At 34.3% G+C, this 21,763-nt stretch overlaps 3 protein-coding genes across 7 annotated transcripts in view; 1 reads left to right on the top strand and 2 right to left on the bottom strand.

Moving 5' to 3' along the window:
* Positions 1-3,809, bottom strand: part of LOC117926577 (callose synthase 7) — an 87,714-nt gene extending 83,905 nt beyond the window's left edge. Inside the window, exon 1 of the mRNA XM_034845718.1 lies at positions 3,330-3,809. Within this exon, the coding sequence (XP_034701609.1) occupies positions 3,330-3,522 (193 nt within the window). The 5' untranslated portion in view covers positions 3,523-3,809. The remainder of the gene's footprint in view (positions 1-3,329) is intronic.
* Positions 3,810-4,870: 1,061 nt separating this feature from the next.
* On the bottom strand, positions 4,871-6,131 carry LOC117926114. The gene is made up of 2 exons (XM_034845192.1): positions 5,817-6,131; positions 4,871-5,020 (listed from the first exon to the last, which is right to left on the bottom strand). The coding sequence occupies exons 1-2, from the start codon at positions 6,129-6,131 to the stop codon at positions 4,871-4,873; spliced, it is 465 nt and encodes a 154-aa protein (XP_034701083.1).
* A 5,506-nt stretch (positions 6,132-11,637) lies between these two features.
* LOC117927072 lies at positions 11,638-21,429 on the top strand. 5 transcript variants are annotated; one of them, XM_034846464.1, is made up of 4 exons: positions 11,638-11,746; positions 12,387-12,454; positions 17,643-17,776; positions 19,696-21,429. In XM_034846464.1, exons 1-4 carry the CDS (start codon positions 11,647-11,649, stop codon positions 20,267-20,269), a joined length of 876 nt encoding a protein of 291 aa, XP_034702355.1. In that variant the 5' UTR covers positions 11,638-11,646; the 3' UTR covers positions 20,270-21,429. The 5 variants fall into 5 exon arrangements, with proteins under 5 accessions (XP_034702355.1, XP_034702357.1, XP_034702358.1 ...); XM_034846466.1 differs by having other exon boundaries at positions 11,660-11,746; positions 17,660-17,776; XM_034846467.1 differs by lacking the exon at positions 11,638-11,746 and adding an exon at positions 11,753-11,839 and having other exon boundaries at positions 17,660-17,776.
* Positions 21,430-21,763: the final 334 nt, after the last annotated feature.

Genomic DNA, 21,763 nt, shown 5'->3' on the forward strand with positions numbered 1-21,763 from the left:
TCTATTTTGAAGACAATCTCATCTCTTCTTGAATGTCTTTTATCATCCATGACGCCACTAGCAATTAGAACTGCATCCAAAATTTGTCTACCCTCAACAAAAGCTCCCTAGGAGTAGTGTATGGTTTCATGGAGAACTCTTTGAATATGCCTTGATAAGACCTTAGAAATGATCTTATACAAACTCATGACCAAATAAGTCTAAAATCTGCTTTATTTTTTTACCTTCACCACCATTGGTTACTTATTCTTTCTCTAACATCCATAGCTAAGAAAATTTGTTTTTTTTAGTCTTTATCTCCTTATGCATATATATTCCCAACTATTTTGGACTTTACTCTCAAGTTTCCATAGCCTTTACCCTTGGTTTGATTATTCACTCTGTCTATTTATTGTCTAAGGTTCTTTTCCCCTATTCATGAGAATCCAGCACTAGTTATAACCAAGTACACCAATGATTAATCCAATAAACCAACATCAATTTAGTGGAAGAAAACAAGGCGAAAAGGATTCTCGATGATTCGATTATTGCAAGAAAGCAAGGCACACTCATGACTTGCCTTAGAAGCATCATGCCAAACCTTCTGAGAGTAAAAAAAGAAGAGGATATAGGGAAGATATAACTAGTCGGCAAGCTAACAAAGCATATGTAGTGAACTCTAAAGCAAAACCTCATGAAAGATCCAATGCAAGCAACCACGAATGACGAGCCTTGAATGAGAACCAAATGGAAAAGCTTTTGTTTCTTCTTAGCCAATGTGAGACTTTCGCATGCTTAACCTCCTATGCACAATTAGGTGACATTTCCATAGCCTTGAATGCTTCAAAAGATTATTTCTCCAACCTCTAGGTAATAGACTTGGGGGTGATTGACCATATATGTTCTCCTAAGTTGTTCTCTTCATATAGCTCATATGCAAGAAGTCATAATGTTAAATTGTTGATTGCTTGTCAAGGAACTATTTTCTTAACTCTTTCCATTTCATTGAAATCAGGTTTACACATTCTTAAGTTAGTCTACAATTTTTTGTCCTAGATTACTCAAGATTTGAATTATTATATGAACATTTTTCCTTCTCAATGTGTTTTTCAGGATTAGGTAGTGAGGAAGATGATTAGCATACTAGAAAACTTAGTTGACTATACATTGAGACCAAGAGTGGATGTTATTATCTACTTCTTTGGCTTATTCATCACCATTAGCTACCTTCCTTAAGAGAAAAAGAGTTTTTACTTTGGCTCTATAAACTAGGGCATCTCCTTTTCCCTTTGATAAAAAATGCATTTCCCTTTATGAATATTGCCTTTGATTTCAATAAAAATTCTATTCATTGTGAAGTATGTGGATTTGTAAAATAACTACCTAGGTCTACCTTCTTAAACACAAATTTAAGGTCAACTTTGTCTCTCCTATTTTCCATAAAATAGTCCACACACAATTTGACACAAAAATCCAGGTTCTAAGATTTGACAATAGAAAAGAGTATTTTGATAATAATGTCATCCAATATCTTCAAAATGACTAAATTATCCACTAATCTTCCTATATAGGCAAACCTCAAAAAAATGACATTGCTAAGAGAAAAAAATAGATACTTTTTGGATATGGCTCGAGCCTTATTTTTCCAAATGAGTGCCAAAACTAATGGAGTGAAGGCGTTTAGACCACCACACATCTCATAAATCTCTTATAGCCAAGAATCGTGATTTTAAAAGGGTTCCTTTTTCCAAGGGCTTTGAGATGCTTCTTCCTAAAGTATTTGGGTATACTGAATTTATTCATATTCATGGCATCATAGAACCAAAATAGATTGAAGACCCTTAAATGTATTTTCCTTGGCTATTCTTCCATTTTAAAAAGGTACAAATGTTATCATCCCCCAACTTGTGAACAATTTGTCACTATGGATGTGACATTCCTTGAACATCAACCCTATTTTCTGGCCACCTATCTTCAAAGGGAGAGTTCTCCGAGAAAAGATAGGAATGGTGCCTCACTTCTACCTCAACTCATTGAGCCATCATTTCAATAATCACCTTCACCTCCTCAACAGCATCATGAGTCTAATACCGAGCCTACTTTTGAACCTAAACCTGAGCTTTCTAAACCTCCTGACCTCCTTAATAACCTCCCAAGCCTCATATTGAGCCTGTAGTTACACCTGAACCTGAGCTTTCTACAACTCTTAAGCCATTTGAGCTTGATATTGCACCCGACCAACAAGAAGGAAATCATTCACCTTCACTTAAGTTATACTCAAGGGGAAAACAACCTGTCATGAACTCTATGCAAAATCAATTGTCTAAACCTAACTAGATAACATTTCCTTATCTCCTGTTCTGACCCTTGATCTTTCTAAAAATTTTGATATGTTGATTATTCTTCAAAAGGGTCCAAGAAAATGCACACAACACCCAGTTTCTAATTTTATGTCTTTGCAAACCTATCTTCGTACTATGAAGCTTTCATTTCTTACTTAACATCCATAGAAATACCCAAGACAGTCCAAGAAGCATTTAAGGATAAAAGTGGAAATTTGGCATGATCAAGGAGTAATGCACTGAATAAGAATGAGTTTTGGGACATAGTGGACTTTCCTTAAGGAAAGAAAACAGTAGGTTATAAATGAATTTTCACAAAAATACAAGGCGGATGGACCATTGCATAGATATATGCTGGATTGGTAGCTAAAGGATTCACCTAAAACTCAAGGCATGGATTACCAAGAGACTTTTGCACTTGTGGCAAAAATCAATACTATTAGAGCTTTGTTATCTCTTGCTATTAACCTGAGTTGATCATTGTTTTCTACATGGTGATTTCGAGTAGGAGATATACATGGATATCCCACCAAATTGCTGCTACTGCTACAATTATCACATTTTATTGAGTTAACACTAGCATTTATACTACTGCTACAATCATCGCATCTTATTCAATCAATATTGGGAAGGGAAGGCCAACATCTACAGTTATTACATTGTATCAAGTTAGCACCAACACGCTACTCCTACACTTATTGCATTTTATAAAAATAAATAAAATAAATAAAAATGCTGACTCTGCCGCTACAATCATTGGCTTTTATCAAATTAACCGCAACAATACCACTACAATCATTGCATTGAATCAACTTAACACTGAAACGACTACAAATATCACAGTTTATCAGATTCACGTTAAGACTACGCATAGAACTATGTCATCTAATCAAATCATCCCTGACACTGCCAGAATTATGTGATTTTATCATAAGAGCAGTAACACTAGTGCAATAATGAAAGCATTTTTAGGGAATGGAAGAGACGAAGTGTGTTGTTAGTTCTTACAGAGGTAGGCTACTCTAGGGTTCTCCTCCTGCACTTCATTTGCCACACGAAGAATGGGAACAACAGGTGCGAGGGACGAAGGGACCCTGTCGCCCGGGTCGTCGAGTATGGAATCCATCATCGTGGGAGCCCTGCTTATCCTCCTGGAGGAGGCCCTGGAAGTAGAAGGGCCGGCCCCGGTGGAAGCGGCCATCTTCTGCGAATACAAGGGCGGAGAGTGGAGCCAAAAGTTCTGTGTCTCTGAGAAAAACTTTCGGATGAATAGGTTTGAGGATTAGTGCTGGGGGAGAGGAGAAGTGGATGCGTAAATGGGAGAGTAGAGAGTGTGATCATCTTTCTCTCTTTTCTATGAGAGATTCTTTGATTGGGAGGTGGGGTTTCTCTATGAACAAGAAAGGAATTGGAACTGCTTTAGCCTTTTGTTTTTTGCTTTAGTTCAGTCTAAGGAATAAATTAGAAGACAAAAGCGGCTCATGATTTTGCTAATTCGGAGCCCTCTCTATTTATTAAAGAAGCTGCTTCTGCTTTTCAGTTTCCATCCCGCTTTTGCTTTTTCCCCTCCCCGCTTTTGGCATTGGTATTGTGTTCAAATTACGACAGATGCACTGGCGCACTTCTTTCCGAATAGTTTCAGAGTTTGATTGGAGGCGGGAGAGAGAAGATGGCAAGCCGAGTCGATTGGTACTTTGCTGGGCCTTGAAGCCTCATGAATATTCCGGCCCATCATAGGCCCTGTTTGTAGGTAATAAAACAGCAAGTTGTAGAAATAAATTTTTTAGGGAAAAGTGGGTTATGGAAAAAATTAATTCTAATATTTTTAAATTAGTATTATCTCCGTCCGTTTAAATATAATTTAAAACATATGTACTTTTTAATGATTCATATAATTATTTACTAAAATACCCTGTTTACTTTATTATTTCACCAATAATAATTTACGACTTCTCCACATAAATGTTTCTCTTTCTTTTAGATATATTAATTATTATTATTATTATGGATTTTTTTTTTTACTCAGAAAACAAACACCCATAGAAAAAATTAAGAATATTTTTTTTCCATAAACAAGTAATTCATAGCAAATGCAAAGTAGTTTGAAAAGTGTAGACATTAGAAATAGTGAAACGTGAACTATAGATGAGTTTGAGTAGATGAGTTTGAGTTTTACTGAGAATAAAAATTATGGTTTTTCCCATTATCACTTTAGAATTTGTTTTCATTATGGCAAATTGAGGTTAGTTTCAAGGACTTTAATTGTTTGGGACATTTTCTTTGTTTTTAGCTTCACTTTCGATTCAAGAGATAGAGATACAAATAAAATGTATTTGTTTTTGGAGAAAAAAAAATTCATATAATAAAAAGATAACAATAATAAATGGAAGGAAAACATTTATATGGAGGAGTTTAGTTATCTATTGATATTGATGATATGACAAATAAAAAATGTATTTTAAGAAATAATTATATGACTCGTTAAAAAATGTATGTATGTAGACCCCCTTTGAAGAGCCAAGGGGTTAGTTTTTTTTTAAGAAATGACATTAGAGGAGCCGGGCAGCAGCTAAGGTAAGTGGGGGGCCCCTTTTCCCTATGCCCGGGAAATCAGCTGCCCGAGCATACCATAGGCCATGCTGATGGTCAGAGGCCGCACGCTTGCTGATGTGAGGAACAAGAAATGGAGGGTTGGCTTGCTGAAGAAGACACGAACAGAGGAACAAAAAGGGGAGGACTGGGACAAAGGGGTACAGAGATCTGGAGGAAAAGGGAGCCTGGTGGCCGCAAAGGGAGGACAGGTATTTTCCGGTATCACCATTCATAGTTTTTTCAAGGCTCCTTCATATTTCAATTTCTCCTTATTTTTGTTCTCCGTGAGCTTAACCCTACTTGTGGAGCTACTGTGTTTTGGTGATTATCAGTTTGACCTATAAAGAGTTTGTTATATTTTAATGTGTCACCTCAGCAAGCATCTTCTACTTTAATCCATTGGATGTTAGATTCATGAATGAGATAGTAAAATGGGTTTGGCATGCTTGTAAAACGTTCCAGGCTCTGTGTTCATTCCTATTTTCTTTGTTTCTTTGTTTTCGCCATGTTGAAGCTCTTGCCCGTGTTGGATTAGTTGCTCATATTGGTATCATTATCCCACATGATAACACTGGACTCGACCTTGCCCACACCCGAGCCTCCATCAAACCCATCTCCCCAACCTTTTCCCAACCTCTCCATCAAGGTCGCTCCCCATCATCGCCAGCCGTCTATGCTGTCAATAGCAACCCCCCCCCCCCCTCCCCCCCACTCATCTTCATGCCCACCTCTCATACATTCTTGAATTCCCATGCAAACAAAGTCCCATGCATGTCGTCACCTTTCCTCTCTCTATCACCACCTCTTCATCTCTCTAAAGTCTCTCCATTTCGCTCATTCTATATCTTCCTCTCTGCGGATCCACTCTCTAAGTTATCAATGGATACGCGAATCCCATCTCACCAGCCCAGCAGTGGCCTTCGCGTGTCTAAGCGACGGGATCAGCACCAGGAGTGGCAGCGCACACGCACGACGTGGCAACGCACACGCGCGACGCGGCGGCGAGGCGGCGAGGCGGCGCGGAGCTTCGGCAGCCTGGCGGTGCGGGCAGTGGCAGCGCACACGCGCGACGCGGCGGCAAGGCGGCGCGAAGCTTCGGCAGCCTAGCGGTGCGGGCAGTGGCAGCGCACACGCGCGATGTGGCGGCGAGGCGGCGCGGAGCAGCGGGCAGCCTAGACAGTTTTTGAGGCCCTTCGGCGCTGCCTCCCTCATCTCCATTTCCTCCGTCGCCGTCTCCAGAGGCGAGGAAGAAGATGGGGACTCGGCTTGGGCTTAAGGAGGGCGTGGACTTGGGCTTGATGGAGTTGGGCCCTTTTAATGGTTGGACATGGGTTTAGGCTTATTGACTTTGGGCTTAATGGAGATGGAGCTTATTAGTGGGCTTAGGCCTATGGACTTGGGCTTAATGGAGATGGATATTGTTACTTTTATTATTGTTATTGCTATTATTATTATTAATTATTATTATTATTACTATTATTATTATTAATATCATTGTCAATATTATTATTTGTTCAATTTTTCGAATCTTATTGTTATTGTTATTATTGTTTTTATTATTGTTAATCCCAAACTTTCAATATCTTATTATTATCATTATTAATTCGAACTCATAATATCTTATTATCATTATTATTAATTCCACTTTCAAAATCTTATTCTTACTTTTATTATTGATCCAATCTTTTAAAATCTTATCATTCATCTTATTATTATTTATTATTATTAATTCCATTTTCAAAATCTTATTCTTATTTTTATTATTAATCCAACCTTTTAAAATCTTATCATTCATCTTATTATTATTTATTATTATTAATTCCACTTTCAAAATCTTATTCTTATTTTTATTATTAATCTACCTTTTTTAAAATCTTATCATTAATCTTATTATTATTTATTATTATTAATTTCACTTTCAAAATCTTATTCTTATTTTTATTATTAATCTAACCTTTTAAAATCTTATCATTCATCTTATTATTATTTATTATTATTAATTCCACTTTCAAAACCTTATTCTTATTTTTATTGTTAATCCACCCTTTTAAAATCTTATCATTAATATCTGATTATTTATTATTATTAATTCCACTTTCAAAATCTTATTCTTATTTTTATTATCAATCCACATTTTTTAAAATCTTATCATTAATCCTATTATTATTTATTATTATTAATTCCACATTCAAAATCTTATTCTTATTTTTATTATCAATCCACCTTTTTTAAAATCTTATCATTAATCCTATTATTATTTATTATTATTAATTCCACATTCAAAATCTTATTCTTATTTTTATTATTAATCCAGCCCTTTTAAAATCTTATCATTAATCTTATTATTATTATTATTATTATTAATTCCACTTTCAAAATCTTATTCTTATTTTTATTATTAATCCAACCTTTTAAAATCTTATCATTAATCTTATTATTATTATTACTGTTAATTCCACTTTCAAAATCTTATTCTTATTTTTATTATTAATCCAACCTTTTAAAATCTTATCATTAATCTTATTATTATTATTACTGTTAATTCCACTTTCAAAATCTTATTCTTATTTTTATTATTAATCCAACCTTTTAAAATCTTATCATTAATCTTATTATTATTATTACTGTTAATTCCACTTTCAAAATCTTATTCTTATTTTTATTATTAATCCAACCTTTTAAAATCTTATCATTAATCTTATTATTATTTATTATTATTAATTCCACTTTCAAAATCTTATTCTTATTTTTATTATTAATCCAACCTTTTAAAATCTTATTATTATTATTATTATTATTATTATTATTAATTCCACTTTCAAAATCTTATTCTTATTTTTATTATTAATCCAACCTTTTAAAATCTTATCATTAATATTATTATTATTATTATTATTAATTCCACTTTCAAAATCTTATTCTTATTTTTTATTATTAATCCAACCTTTTAAAATCTTATCATTAATATCTTATTATTATTATTATTATTATTATTATTATTATCGTTATTATTAATTCAAACCCTCAAAACCTTATTGTTATTATTATTAATTTAACTTTTAAAATCTCATTATTATTATTGTTATCATTAATTCGACTTTCAAAATCTTGTTATCATTATTATTATTATTATTATTTCAAAACCTTATTGTTATTGTAATTATCCTTATTATTATTATCGTTATTGTTATCACCTTAGGCCCTTATAATTCCAAAGCCCTTTTTAATCCCTTTCGTTTATCCATATTATTATTATCATTTATTGTTATTATTATTATTATTATTATTATTATTATTATTATTATTATTAAAAATCTATACTCTAGCCGTTTAATTTCTTAAAGTTCATTTCTTCTTATTATTATTAAAAATCTATATTCTCGCAGTTCAATTTCCTAAAGTTCATTCCTTATTATTATTATTATTACAAATTCAACTTTCAAAATCTATATCTGTCCAGTTTAATTCCCTAAAGTTCATTACTCATTTTCTTTGGCAAATTTCATTTTAATTACCAAGGCTCTAATATTTTAAATTTTAATTCCAAATACTCTAATCTTCAAATAAACTCCCGGGATCCGGTTTTCACTCGAATAGTTTTAATCCCCTTTCAGTTCCTAAATAATCTTCTGGTAAGCAATAATGAATTCTCCATAATTCCAAAACACGGGATTTGTGAGACTAGCTCATGAATGAAAAATTGGGCTTTGGTGGGGGCCCCAGGTTTGATCCTTGTTGATCGTAAATCGTCGTGCTTAATGTATTTTGCTTGAGTTCCGTTTGTACCCCGATATGCATGAGCTATATTTTGTATTCATTAATTTTGCACTAATCCTGTTTCTTGATAGCGCATTGTGGCTCGTGGCCGAGGTATGCATCTACTCTCATTCTGGTCAATCTCTATTGCGTGTTTTGTTTCCCATATTGTGCATGATTTAGGTGAGTATCCATTGATTTTTCCTACTGATTGTCATGTCAGCTTCGTTTTATTAGTAGAGACCCGACTTTAGGGACTTAGAGGGGTGCTATGGTCTTCTACCGTACCTTTCCGATAAGTAACCTGACCCCCGACCCCGATCCGGTTTTTCATAGATCACCTTTTTCAAAATAAGGAGTCGCACTTAGGGTTTTCTTTCTTATTTTGTTTACCCTTTTAAAAATAAAACAAAAATAAGTGGCGACTCCAAGTCATTTTCTTAATCGACAATAAAATCATTTTTCAAAACAAAAATCGAGCTCGCCATTGAGTGGGAAACGCATGAGCCAAAATGCGGGGTCCACAATGTATTACAAGTTATTTTTAAATAAATGAAAATAATATTAATTTAAAAAATTCGGTTCTTTTTTTATATATTTTCATATTAGTGAGTTAAAACCCACTTTTTCTAATGTTTTATTAAATATGCTTAAAAATTTAAAGTTGAAAGCCTAGTTATGCTCACAACCACCTAACAAAGACGGTGAAATTAATAAATGAAAATTATTAGTGTAATTAAAAGAAAATATGGAAGAAAAATAGATTTATTAATATTTTAAAAAATCTTCTTTTCTTTTTCCTTGATACCAATTTTTTTATAATTTATGTTTTCATTTAAATATTTTTTCTTATTTTACTTTTGTGTACTTTAGCCCAATCAACATTTTCATGTAGTAGTTTTGTGTTATCGTATCATTTTTTAAAAATATTATATATTCAATAATTTATTCTATTTTATAAGTTTATGTAGTTATTTGATAACATTATATTATTCAAGGTTTTATAAATTGAAGATTATCTTTGGTAATTAGACTTGCCGAAATGTATGATTTTATTATAATATCATATTATTCCTAAAAATTAATTTAGGATGTTACAATGTATATATAACGTCCTAAATTAATTTTTAGGAATAAAATAGTAAATTAGAAATATAAAATAAATTTAATAAGGGTAGAAAGATCTTTTTGCATTTAAAAACCCTAAGAGCCTATTTGTGTGTGTGTGTTTTTTTAAACCGTTTTTAAAAATAATTTTCAATTTTTTTAAAATCAAATTGCATTTGAAAATTAAATTTTGAAAAATTGTTTTTATTCTAAAAAAATTGAGTTAATAAAAAAAAATTTAGAACAAGTAAAACAAAAAAACATGTTTAGAAGTTTTTTTTTTTTTTTTTAATTTAGTGTTTTTTTCTATTAACTTGATATTGTAAAAATAAAAACAATTTTTAAATTCATACTTCATTTAAATTTAAAAAATTATTCCATTTTAAAATTTATTTACACCGATTATAATTTTTTTAAACAAATTATTACTTTATAAACATGTGTAACGATTTTTAATTTTAATAATATTTTCATTCATACATATGGTAAACTTTTTAATCATTTTGAAAACATTTATTTTAATCATAAATGTATTGTACTAATTCATGTTTTCATTAAAAAAAAAAATGTAATTACATGTATACTAGCACAATCAACACCATATTTAATATAATATGACATCAACACCATATTTTAATTTAATATATTAAAGTTTCAAAGTTTATAGATGATAATTTTTTAAACAATATATACATTCACTTAACAATAATTAAAATAAGAATAAGAAATATGATAAATAATAAAAGAAAAAAAAAACACATGACAATGCTACACTTACAATAACCAATAAGTAGAAGACGACTTTGAGAACTTGTTGTAGGCATTGGATGTCGTAAGTTGGCAAAGGTTGTTATGGATCATACTCATCAACCCATATAGCTTATTGAACCCAATATGTGATATCTCATATCAGATAGGAGAATATATTTTTTTTTTATGTTATATATATCTATATATATATATACATATATTGTAAACACGTTTTAAAGTCGTGAGGGTCATTTGACATAAAACAGATGATATTTACATGATAGGGAGTGAACAATATTTGTTAATTGTATATATATATATATACATGTTAATTGTGGGGTATGATAAGGAAGTTGTGCTTGTATAAATGGTGATTGTGATTCTAATTTTGCAAAAGAAAATATACACATTTATTAAAAATTGTAAAATTGTGGATACAACCCATCTCTGATTCAACCAAAATAAAATAAAAAATAATTTTTTTAAATATTCCTTAATTACATCACAATCATAAGTTATTCTCAAACTAATTTCATTCAAGTCAACTCATAATCATATTACACTTTATAGGATTTTTGAAAAATTACCTTTACATAGTGGTGGTCTCTTTGAATGATGTTTAAAGTGGAAGAGTTTGAATGTTTATGACATGACAAACAAAAATAATATTTTTGGTAATAATTAAATGATTAATTAAAAAGTATATGTATTTTAAATTATTTTTAAATATACGAAGATAGTGCTGATTTAAAAAATTTAAGGTTTTTTTCATTTATTTTCATAGTGAATCAAAAGCTATTTTTCTTGATTTTTAAGTTTTTTTTTTAAATATTTTATATTTTCTGATCACATTTTTTCCTATTCAAAATAGTAAATTCATTTTAGTAAAAGTGGGAGTGTTAATAAAATTTAAAATTTACTTAATCTAATCAATAAAAGAAATTGATTATCTATTTATATGATTTCAACATCCTCACTTTTTTATTTTATGTTATTTAATTTTAGATTTTGTCTTTTTTATTATATTTTATTTTATTTTTATTTTTAGGTTTTGTCTCAAATATTATTTTATCCAAAAAAAAATTCATGGAAGAAATGTAAAAATAGTAGGGTGAAGACGATGATGAGTAAATCATCACAAGGTTCAGACAAATCTCTCTCATTTGATGACGTCTCGAATTGTTTCTCTTTGCCCATCTCCGAAGCCGCCAACGCTCTCGGTAATTCTCCCCACTTTCTCCAATCTATCTGTTTGCTTGCCCAGAAAATAAAAGTAAAGCAAAGAAAAGAGCGGAGGATTTTTTTTTTGATAGGTAAAGAAAAGAACAGAGAATTTTAAATTTTTGGATATATGTATTTCTTTTTTGTGGTTTTGGTTTATGGGAAACGAACCGTTTGCTTCAATTAGGCCAAAAGTGGAGGCTTTTGGTCTCTTGGGTCGGGGCAAATTTTTATTTTTTATTTTTTTTATTCCCACCTTTTCTCAGTAACCAAACGGAGTAAGACGTTTTGGTTACCAGGGTTGTTTTTGTTTTTGTTTTTTTTTTTTTGGTTTTTGATGTGTAAATTGCATCCTCAACCGAGTCAAGGAAGGTAGAGGGTTTTGTCCTCTTGGGTCCCAAGTGTTGGAAAAACATTATTTTCCTTTCTGACATTTTCTCTGCTCCTAAAAGAAGTGTTATTTACCATGGGACTCGCTCCAGGGCTGATTAATGGACTGTTTGGTTAGCATTTTGGAAGTCATTGTAATTTTGGTATTCACAAGCAATCAAAGTACTTTGAAAATGCTGTCAAATCATGCCTTTAAGACTCTGTATATTTTGCAGAAAGCAGATGACATTTTTTTAATTATTGTTTCAGGTGTCTGCACTAGTGTTCTGAAGAAAATATGTCGCGAAAATGGACTTGAGAGGTGGCCCTACCGCAAGGTATGCTAGGAAAGTCCCCTGCATTCTGTTCTTGTTTGATCTGTGTTCGGTTGTAGGGGAAGTAATATTTTTCTCTCTGATCTGTATCTTAGAGTTTATATTATTAATGTTATCTCAAATGATTTTGCAGTGAATTCTTGTTATAAGACATATACTTGACCTCCATGAAATATTTAAATTAATGTATTCACTATATCTAGTAGAATATGCAGAGACTTTACCTTCAAGTGTTTGAGATGGAAAAAGTTAGGGTGAAGTCAAAATTTACAATGTGAAAGAAAGGGCTTTGGAACAGCGATGGTGTCACTACTTGGAAGTGGAGAAAAAGACATTTGAGTTGCAGATTGAAGACAGGTGAGGAAATTGGCTTACCATAGTAGGGAATAGTTGAGGAGCATTGATAGCACTGGGTTTGGATAATGAGGAGGTTGTTTGGTTTATTGAGCATCTAGAAAAACCTTGTGGTTTGGAGAGAAACATAGCTTTCAACAACAAATTCAGATGATAGTTTAAAACCCATCTTTTGGAGGTTAATTTCAACTACAATGGGAAGCATATCAGTCTAACGGACTTTTGAGGTCTTCATAAATTAGATGTTTAACTTTTTGGTTATCCCAGAAGGGCCTAGTTGTAGTGGTAATCTTAAGGAGGTTCTATCATCTTTTTTGAATGACCCAAAGAGAAAGGTGGTTGGGGACCTGTGGAATTGCAGAACCTTCCCCTCTGTTCCTATGCAAAGATGGTGGGAGAGGAAGGCCAGAGAGATAGTGTTGTATCTTCAATGGGTACATGGGCTAGAGTTGTATTATATCAAAAGAAGGCTCTCTCAAGAGATTGGGTTTAAGTGGATAGAGCAATTTCAAAGCTGTGGGGGGTTCAAGGGGTGTGTTGCAGTACTCCTTTTGCTCCTTTAAAGGGGGTGCAATTTATGGAAACATTAGAAGAAGCTATTTTTCTAGGTAAAATTGGGAAGGTGGTGTCAAGTGCCGGCAATCTAATTAAGATTGGAGAGATGGTCACATAGGGTTAAAGAGGCTTGGTCTGGTTTTTTTGAGAAATGGTTTGGTTGACGTGCGAGGTATTCCATTCCATTTATGGACTAAGAGCTGGCTGTTGAATCTGGGATAGAGGTGGTGAAAGTTCTCAAAATTAATCATAAACTTAAAGATTTAACAAAGGTGAGAATTGGAGTGGAGGTGTTTGAAAAGCTATTCTTTCTGACAACAATGGAGTTCTCTGATGGTGGATGCAGATTCATGATACTTGTCTCAATTGTTGGGTGTGTAGAAGATTATTGTTGATGTTTCGTTGAGTCAACTTGCCAAGTTTCAATAGAGGGTTGGGATGCACATGATGAGCATCAAGAGTTTAAAACGAATTGTGTTGTGAGGATGCAGCCTATAAAAGGGATATATGGCATGCAATGGGCCTCCATGGAAGACAACTGGGAAGTACCCAATTCAAAATTTAAATTAGCCAAATGGGGCCATCTAACTAGGTCCATCCAAACAAGGTACAAGCCCCAGTGCTTCTGCCCTCATCAGGGCCTAATTCTCCTTTAATAGACCCATATATTAAGGTAGTTGCTAATGTTATGAGCTAGGAGGGATTCTGTTGGCCCACAACCATGATAAACAATTCAATGAAAGATCTCAACAAATATTACGATTCCCATCATTATGATTCATGTCATGGGATAGGTCATACAACAGAAAGGTTTGTAGTTTGACGCACATGGTGGAATCATCATTGCTATTGTACATGGAGGAGACCAGAATCAATTTATAGTGAACGATCCTAGAGAACAATATCGCAGAGCGGTTTTGTCCAAAGCATTCTGGATCAATAGTGGCTCCCAACCTATTGTGAACAGCTTAGAGTGAGGTCTCAATGACCTGGTGTCCTTGGAAGTAGGTGACTCAACCTTCTGTCATCCTCATATAGAAGTGTTGGTGATAATACTCCCCTTTGCCATCTGTGAGGTGTGACCTATCCTCATTGACCCAAGAAGTTATGTTGATATCTTTTTCACCACTACCTTTATGAAAATAGATTTAAGGCCTGGTGCCATTGATCCATTTACCAATTTTGTTGTTGGTTTCAATGGTGAGGAAGTCTATGAGCAGGAGAAGTAGTTTTGCCAGGAACTGCAGGGACCATCACCACTTCTGTTTACTTCATGCTATTGGATGTCCTTTCTCCATACATCGTTATTTTGGGGAGGGGATGGATACATGAAATGGAGGTGGTTTTTGTCAACTCACCACCAACATTTAGTAATTCCTAATGGTGCATATAGCTATAAGAATGCATTGCACGATTCTAGCAACAAGAGGTTTACACCATCTAGGTAAAATTGGTCGATAGCACCTATTCACCTCTTCTCTAGGTGTGTTCTATCATTGAGATTCACCTTTCATATGACATGCTGGTGAAGAGTGCAAGGTAGTATGAACATGGAGCACATCTAGCTCAAGCCCTCTTGATGTTAAGAAGGTAGTGCATGAAGCTGAACCCATAGAAGTGCACCTTTGCCATATAAAATAACAAGTTTTTGGTTACCTGATTATTTAGCATGGAACTCAGGTCAATCCAGATCTGATCCAAACTGTGCCATAAGTGTTGTTGTCTTGTAGCTGTAAAAATATCCAGAGTTTAAATAGGCGGATTGTAACTTTGAATTACTTCATCTCAAGGTATCTGTTTGTCGCCTTCCCTTCTTTAAGCTCCTAAGGTAGGTGGTTCTAGGATGGACCTCGGAATGTGAGGAAGCTCAGTCCCAGCTGAAGAAGTATATTGATACACCTTTGATACTGAGACTTCCACAAAAAGGATAGGACTTCTTTAATTGGTCACATCAGCATGAATTGTAAGTGCCATCTTAACTTGAGAAGATGGATCAATTCATCAACTCGTATGCTACATTAGTAAAAATATGATTGCCTCTGAAGAGAGGTATCTGTCAGTGTGCTAACCACACTGGTTTAGAGGCAGGACCTCCATGGAAGATTGGTTACTTGGGCAGTAGAATTGAGAGAATACAATACTTAATGTTGCCTAAGAGCGAACATTAAGAGTTAGGTTTTAGTAGGTTTTCTACCAGAAGGTGGTGATGGTGAGATAAAAGTACTTGTATCTTAGCGATTGAATGGTGGAATTTGAGAATGGATAGTTCCTTCGATTGAAAGTGAGCTGGGGATGGAGTTTTCCTAACTACCTCATATGGATTGTTGTTTGAACAAAGGGTGCAGCTGCGATTCATGCATTCCAACAATGAAGTGAAATGCAAAAACTTGATTGCTGGACTTAAGATGGCTATACGGCAGAATGATGAGTAATAGTTTGTCAGGAAGTGCTATAAGCTCACTTTCGTGAGAGTTGATGACTATTATAGCTTTTACCCAAACACCAAAGAAGAGTTTGACCTGATACTTTATTTCTGCCCTAGTTGATCCTGATTCAATGTCAGAATTGTATTGATTCTTCCCCAATGATTGAATATTTTTGTTTGTAAACACTGCATCCTTGGATAGCCATGTACACACTCTGATTTAACCTAGTGAACTCCAATTAGTTGAAATTGCACTTGACTGCATGAACCTTTTTCTACTATTCTTTTCATCAGAAACTATAATGGGCTGAATTATGAATTAATACTCTGTTAGGATCAAGGAAAGTAGGAAGTTGTGAGGGAGAAGAATAAGGAAAGAAGAGGGTAAAAAAAAAAAAAAAAAAAAAACTAACCAAAACCAAAAGAATAGGTTTTAGCAACATGTTTTTTAATCTTGTCATTCTTAAATTTTATTGCCCTTTTATATAGGGAATGCAAATTTTGAAATTGTTTAAGTTTCTAAATGATTTTTATTCTTAGCAAATCAAACAAGAGAAAATTTAAGATTCCTTTCTATCTTTTTCTAAGGTTTTGTCCAAGGACCGAATGGTAATCCTATACTATGTAACATACAACCAAATAGCCCATCTATAAAATGTATAAAACTCGGGGAGGCACGCATTCACCTAGAAAAACCTCTTGCAATGAGGCACCTTGCTTGGCCAACTTATCTATATAGTTGGTGGAATGAGTGATCCACTCAGCAGATGGATCATGTATTTTACGCAAATAAATGTCCCACTTCCAGGGCATGTACTCCTGAAAAGACACAAGATACCACTATAGCCAAGTCACCTTTCACAAGGTGATGGCTAAAACCCAGAGAAGGAGCCAGTGCCTGACCTTCTATAAAATGTATAAAACTCGGGGAGGCACGCATTCACCTAGAAAAACCTCTTGCAATGAGGCACCTTGCTTGGCCAACTTATCTATATAGTTGGTGGAATGAGTGATCCACTCAGCAGATGGATCATGTATTTTACGCAAATAAATGTCCCACTTCCAGGGCATGTACTCCTGAAAAGACACAAGATACCACTATAGCCAAGTCACCTTTCACAAGGTGATGGCTAAAACCCAGAGAAGGAGCCAGTGCCTGACCTTCCAGTAATGCCATTATTCTCTATCTAGGGTTGCATGTTAACTCACAGGTTGTTTTATTTATTTTTTATTTTTTTGGAATCTTACTCCTATGTTATTGTTGCCATTCTTTTGACTATATAGCATCATTTATACATGCATATATAAAATAGTTTGTATTTATTCTTTGGTTATTTTAATGTGGTTGGGTGACAATGAGATGTATACTATTATGAGGCAGTTTATTTTGTATAGATTTAGAGCTATGGGCATGCATTTCCTTTTTGTTCAGTTTGTTGTAAATCTTGGAACGATGTCTTATCGTTCATTCTGCATCTTGAGTTTCAATCTAAGGAATTTTCTCGTTTACCATGAGAGGTGCCCTAGAATTATTTTTATATTACCTTCCTATCTATTTCTTATGGTTTTGAAATTTAGCTAGGTTCAATCTGGAACAAGTGTTGAGGAAATTAAAAGATTTGCTGCTAGAGAAAAAAACGAGTAATTTGCTTGACTGTTGAAGGTTCCTGTGCTAGGGAATGAGGCTTTAACAAGTTCTATGATTATGTAAAGAGGCATGCATGGTTTCCTTTGGGCATGTCTGTGTCATTTTGTTTGGACATGCATACAATATTTTAGTCTGGTTGATGACTGTATTCCAGAATGATTTTTATATTATCTTTGTATCTATTTCATAAGGTTTTGAAATGTGTCTAGTTTCAATCTGGAACAAGTGTTGAAGAAATTAAGAAGTATGCTGCTAGAGAAAGAAACAAGGAACTTGCTCAATTGTCGACGGTTGATGTGCAAGGAAATGACGCTTTAACAAGTTCAGCTGTGTCAGCAGCCTTGTAAGATGTCTCGTCTTTTGATTCAACTGTAGTTTCTTTATTGGATGGATGTCTAAGTGCCTAGGTGACCTACGCAGTGGTCCTGCTGGTGGCCTAGGTGCTAGCTGCTTGCCTAGGTGGCCACCTGATTGTCACATGTAATTTGTGACTCATGTTATGTATTGGGTTATTTTAGTAAATGTTCACGCATCTATGAGCAATTTAATATATATAAGAAATCCAATTCATCATTAATGGAAGTGGTTCTCTCTCATTGAACGCGATGCTTCTTGCCTCCTGTTTCCATGCTGATGAGGTGCCCTTCAAGGAAAATAACCATTTGGAGGTGGAAACCAGCCTGATGTAGGATTTCCATTTGCATCTCAGATTTTTTGGGAACTTAATGCCTCTGTACCCTTCACAGCAGTAGGTTGTAATTTACTGTTGATGAAGTTGCAAGCCTTTGCCTTCTCTGAAAATATAGTCTTTTCTTCTTCCTCCTTTTTTAGTAGGCACTCTCTGAAAATAGTCTTTTGAGGCTTGCCAACATATCTGTCACCTCCAGTTGCAGTTTGGGAGCTTCATTCATCTCCATCTTGCACCCAAACTTATCGTTAGATGACCCACCTCCTTTATTGGATGACCTCATTGCCATCAGGTCCAAATGATTTTAAAGGACAACTGGACCCTGCACCCTCTTCATTTAATCCCTCAAGCTGGTTTAACTGATTGGACATAACTTCAGAATGGCCTGAAAAGGAAGTTGTTTCTATACATATATGCAAAAGGAAGCATTAAAAAACTCAGGTCAATCATTTTAGCTCTCTGGCTCTGCATCACCCTTCCAATTAAAATTCAACCTTAAATTTGGATCCCACTGTATCCATTAGTCAACTGACCCCTCTCCACTGGAATTTTCCAACCGGAAATTCAAAATTTTAGTTTGCAAGTCCACACACTGCTCCAAGCTTAGGTGCAGGTTTTCTTTAACCTCATGCACACCAAAAAAACTCCTCTATCCATGGAAAAAGCTTTTCTCCATCAATATCTCCATCCAAGGAGTGATTTCGCACTGTGATGACAGAAAGAAACCTCTTTGACCTTGATCTTTATTTCCCCCCCAATTATCTATCACAGAACTTCGCCAAAATTCTTGTTCTCTGTAGGCGGTTTTGCGAGCAATGTTCTCATCCACTGCCACAAATGCTCCAGAAAAATGACTCCCCATTTTAAAGCTAAAACTAGTCAACGAGCCTTAGAAATGTAATCTTTTCCTCAAATTTCAATTTGCCAAGTTCTAAAATCACAATTTACCAAGTTGAATCTTTTTCCCCCAATTCTCTATCACACAACTTTGCCATAATTCTTGTTTTCTGTCAGCAGTTTTGTGGGGTACCGTTCTCATCCACTGCCACAAATGCTCCAGAAAAATGGCTCTCCATTCTAAAAATCTCTCTCCACCAGAAGTGGACAGGAAAACCTGCCATTTTAAATTTTTGCCTGAACTAAAGCTAAAACCAGTCAACTAGGCCTTAAAAATGTAATATTTTCCCCAAATTTCAATTTACCAAGTTCTAATCTCACAATTTACCATGGTTTTGCAAGGACACAACTTTACTTGGATTGATTCTAATTTTTCATGATCCTGCTGCTTGACTTTTTTTTTTCTCTATGCTATTGTTGCTCTATTTTCCTGTTCTTATAAAATAGTCTAGGGGTATGTGTCTTCCTTTTTACTTCTCGTTCTCTCATTTGAGTTGCACCCCAGGAAGAAATACCTGATGAAAATGGTTTAGTAAATTCTGGTATGAAATAACAAAATAATTGGGTGCAATCAGATGCATTTTGGCCCAATTTTTAGATTTTCATACAGTTACTTTTTATTGTTCCATTTTTCTTATTTATTTATTTTTCCTTTTTTACCATTTTTGTGAATGCAGTGGCTCCCAGCCCCAAAACGATACTAAAAGTTCTCTCTGGCAAATGTCCAAATTACATGGTGCCATACCACCTCATATGTTGCAACAGCAAGGAAGCAGGAACATTCAAAATGGGCGACCCCAGAATCTGCCTAATGCAAGTCTGAGCAAAGGAATTGCAGCCTCTTTGGATGAATTTAAATATGGATTCCCAACAAGTGGTCTAGCAACTGCCTCAAATAAGTGGTGGGGAAGCAGCAGTCCTGATGGCTATGAAGGTACCATTGGTAATGGAGTTGAAATTGATGAAGAAGACAAAAAACAGTCTGAACAATTGGCAGATAATGGTGCCAATTTGTTAGTAATGGATGGAGAGAAAGCTGAAAATGAGAAAGAGGAGGGCACCATTGGTCCCCAAGGGACAGGTTTATTGACGGTTGTGAGGAAAACTACTGTAGAGGAAGGACGGAAAATACTAAAGATTGGTGTTGGTAGGGATCATGGTGTACTCAAGGCAGGGAAGAAAGAGAGAAGGTTGCTGCTTCAAATATTTGGATCTTCATTGCCAAGTCAATGGATAAATGGCTCTTCTTGAATCTTAGGGGTACTGCTGTATTCAATTTTCAATCTTCCAATTTCAGTTATGAGTTCTCAATCCTTTTTAATTTGTCTTCAATTTCATACTGGCCATGGGTGTTATGAAATCTTTATTGGTAGGTTGGAACATTTACATATGCATACCCAAGTAATCAATTCAGCAGCCCGATCAACATTTTGGTTCATTTGTATGGTCTATTGTGGGCATATGATGATCCTAGGTGTCTACGACCTGGCCTGCTTGCACATGGCTCACCTTACAATCCTTGCTGTTCAATTTGTCAAGTAGGTGTATGGTTATTAATCACAGTTCTAACCACACCTTCTTCGGTTCAGTTCCTAATAATAAGAATCCAACTTGATTATTGATTTCTGATCTTTTAGTTTGCTGATGAGGCTGCATTCCATCATTCTTAAGGTCCTGTCTAGAATGGTGCATATGTTCCTTGTATTGCCACATTTTACCATTCCTTGTATTGCCAAATCCATCCCAACACCTAATTTTGGCTTACGACTATGTTTTGAACAATATTTCCTTTTTCACTTGATGGTATGGTGTGATAATTTAGCACTCAAAAGACAATTCACTTCTACTTTGTGGCAGATTTACCCTTCTGTGGTTTTTAGTTTTTCATGTCAGTCTTACCATGAAATGCAACTGACAAAATGGAGCAGGAGGCATGGAGGTGATCAATCATGTGTTTATGCTTTGGGCCTCACAGAATGACAAATATGAGCATCGAGCTGTTATGGGTCTAAACAAGTTAGGCGGCAATGTTATCAATATTAGCAGAAGCCTTGACTACATTGGTTTTCTCCTTGTTTTCCTTGAGAACTAACTTTGCTTCTGTATATCTTCCTCTTGCAAGAAAATATTTAGGAGTCCAAATATTGAAGTGACCACATCTGGAAGTAAAAGTCTGCATGTTACCTTTTTTAATATTTGAAGTTGAGCTATCAGGGTCCAGAGCATCTTCTATTTCTATTTTCATTTGTGGCTCATCAGTTGTCTACTGAGCTTGAGCTGCATACTCCATGCTAGTTAAGTAGTGGTGTACTCTATGTATGCCTTAGTGTTAGGGCTCTATTAGCCACAACTTGAAGAAGACTTTGGTTGTTGTGTTCTCTTTGTAATTTCCTTTGGATGCAGTTTGTTCCTTTCCCAAGGTTCATGCTTTTCTGTTAGTTTCATTCAGCACAGGACAACACATTGCAATATACAGCTAGGGCCAGAATTCCGTCTTTTAAAAAAAATAAATTAGTAATATTTTTAACCATTCAGGTACTATCTTTTAATGATATAAGTATTACCTTTAACCATACTATTTTTGACCCGTACATGTATGAAACTTTAATTATTTTTAAAGAATTTCTATCTTGTGATTATTTTTACATGATTGCATGTAAACACACTTTTTCCTTTCTATTTTCATTTTAAAATAAAATAGAAATCAAGGTCGAAAGCGTGTTTGAATAGTATATTTTTGAGAAA

Source organism: Vitis riparia, chromosome 12 (genome assembly GCF_004353265.1).
Source record: "Vitis riparia cultivar Riparia Gloire de Montpellier isolate 1030 chromosome 12, EGFV_Vit.rip_1.0, whole genome shotgun sequence".
Lineage (NCBI taxonomy): Eukaryota > Viridiplantae > Streptophyta > Magnoliopsida > Vitales > Vitaceae > Vitis > Vitis riparia.

Excerpts from the sequence above, each read along its gene's own strand:
- LOC117926114 (XM_034845192.1), bottom strand. The coding sequence starts at position 6,131 with ATGGAGATGAGGGAGGCAGCGCCGAAGGGCCTCAAAAACTGTCTAGGC. Across the intron at positions 5,021-5,816 it reads CGAAGGCCACTGCTGGGCTG|CAAGCCAACCCTCCATTTCT; the intron begins GTGAGATGGGAT and ends TGTCTTCTTCAG.
- LOC117927072 (XM_034846464.1), top strand. The coding sequence starts at position 11,647 with ATGATGAGTAAATCATCACAAGGTTCAGACAAATCTCTCTCATTTGAT. Across the intron at positions 12,455-17,642 it reads AGAGGTGGCCCTACCGCAAG|TTTCAATCTGGAACAAGTGT; the intron begins GTATGCTAGGAA and ends AAATGTGTCTAG. Across the intron at positions 17,777-19,695 it reads TCAGCTGTGTCAGCAGCCTT|TGGCTCCCAGCCCCAAAACG; the intron begins GTAAGATGTCTC and ends TTGTGAATGCAG.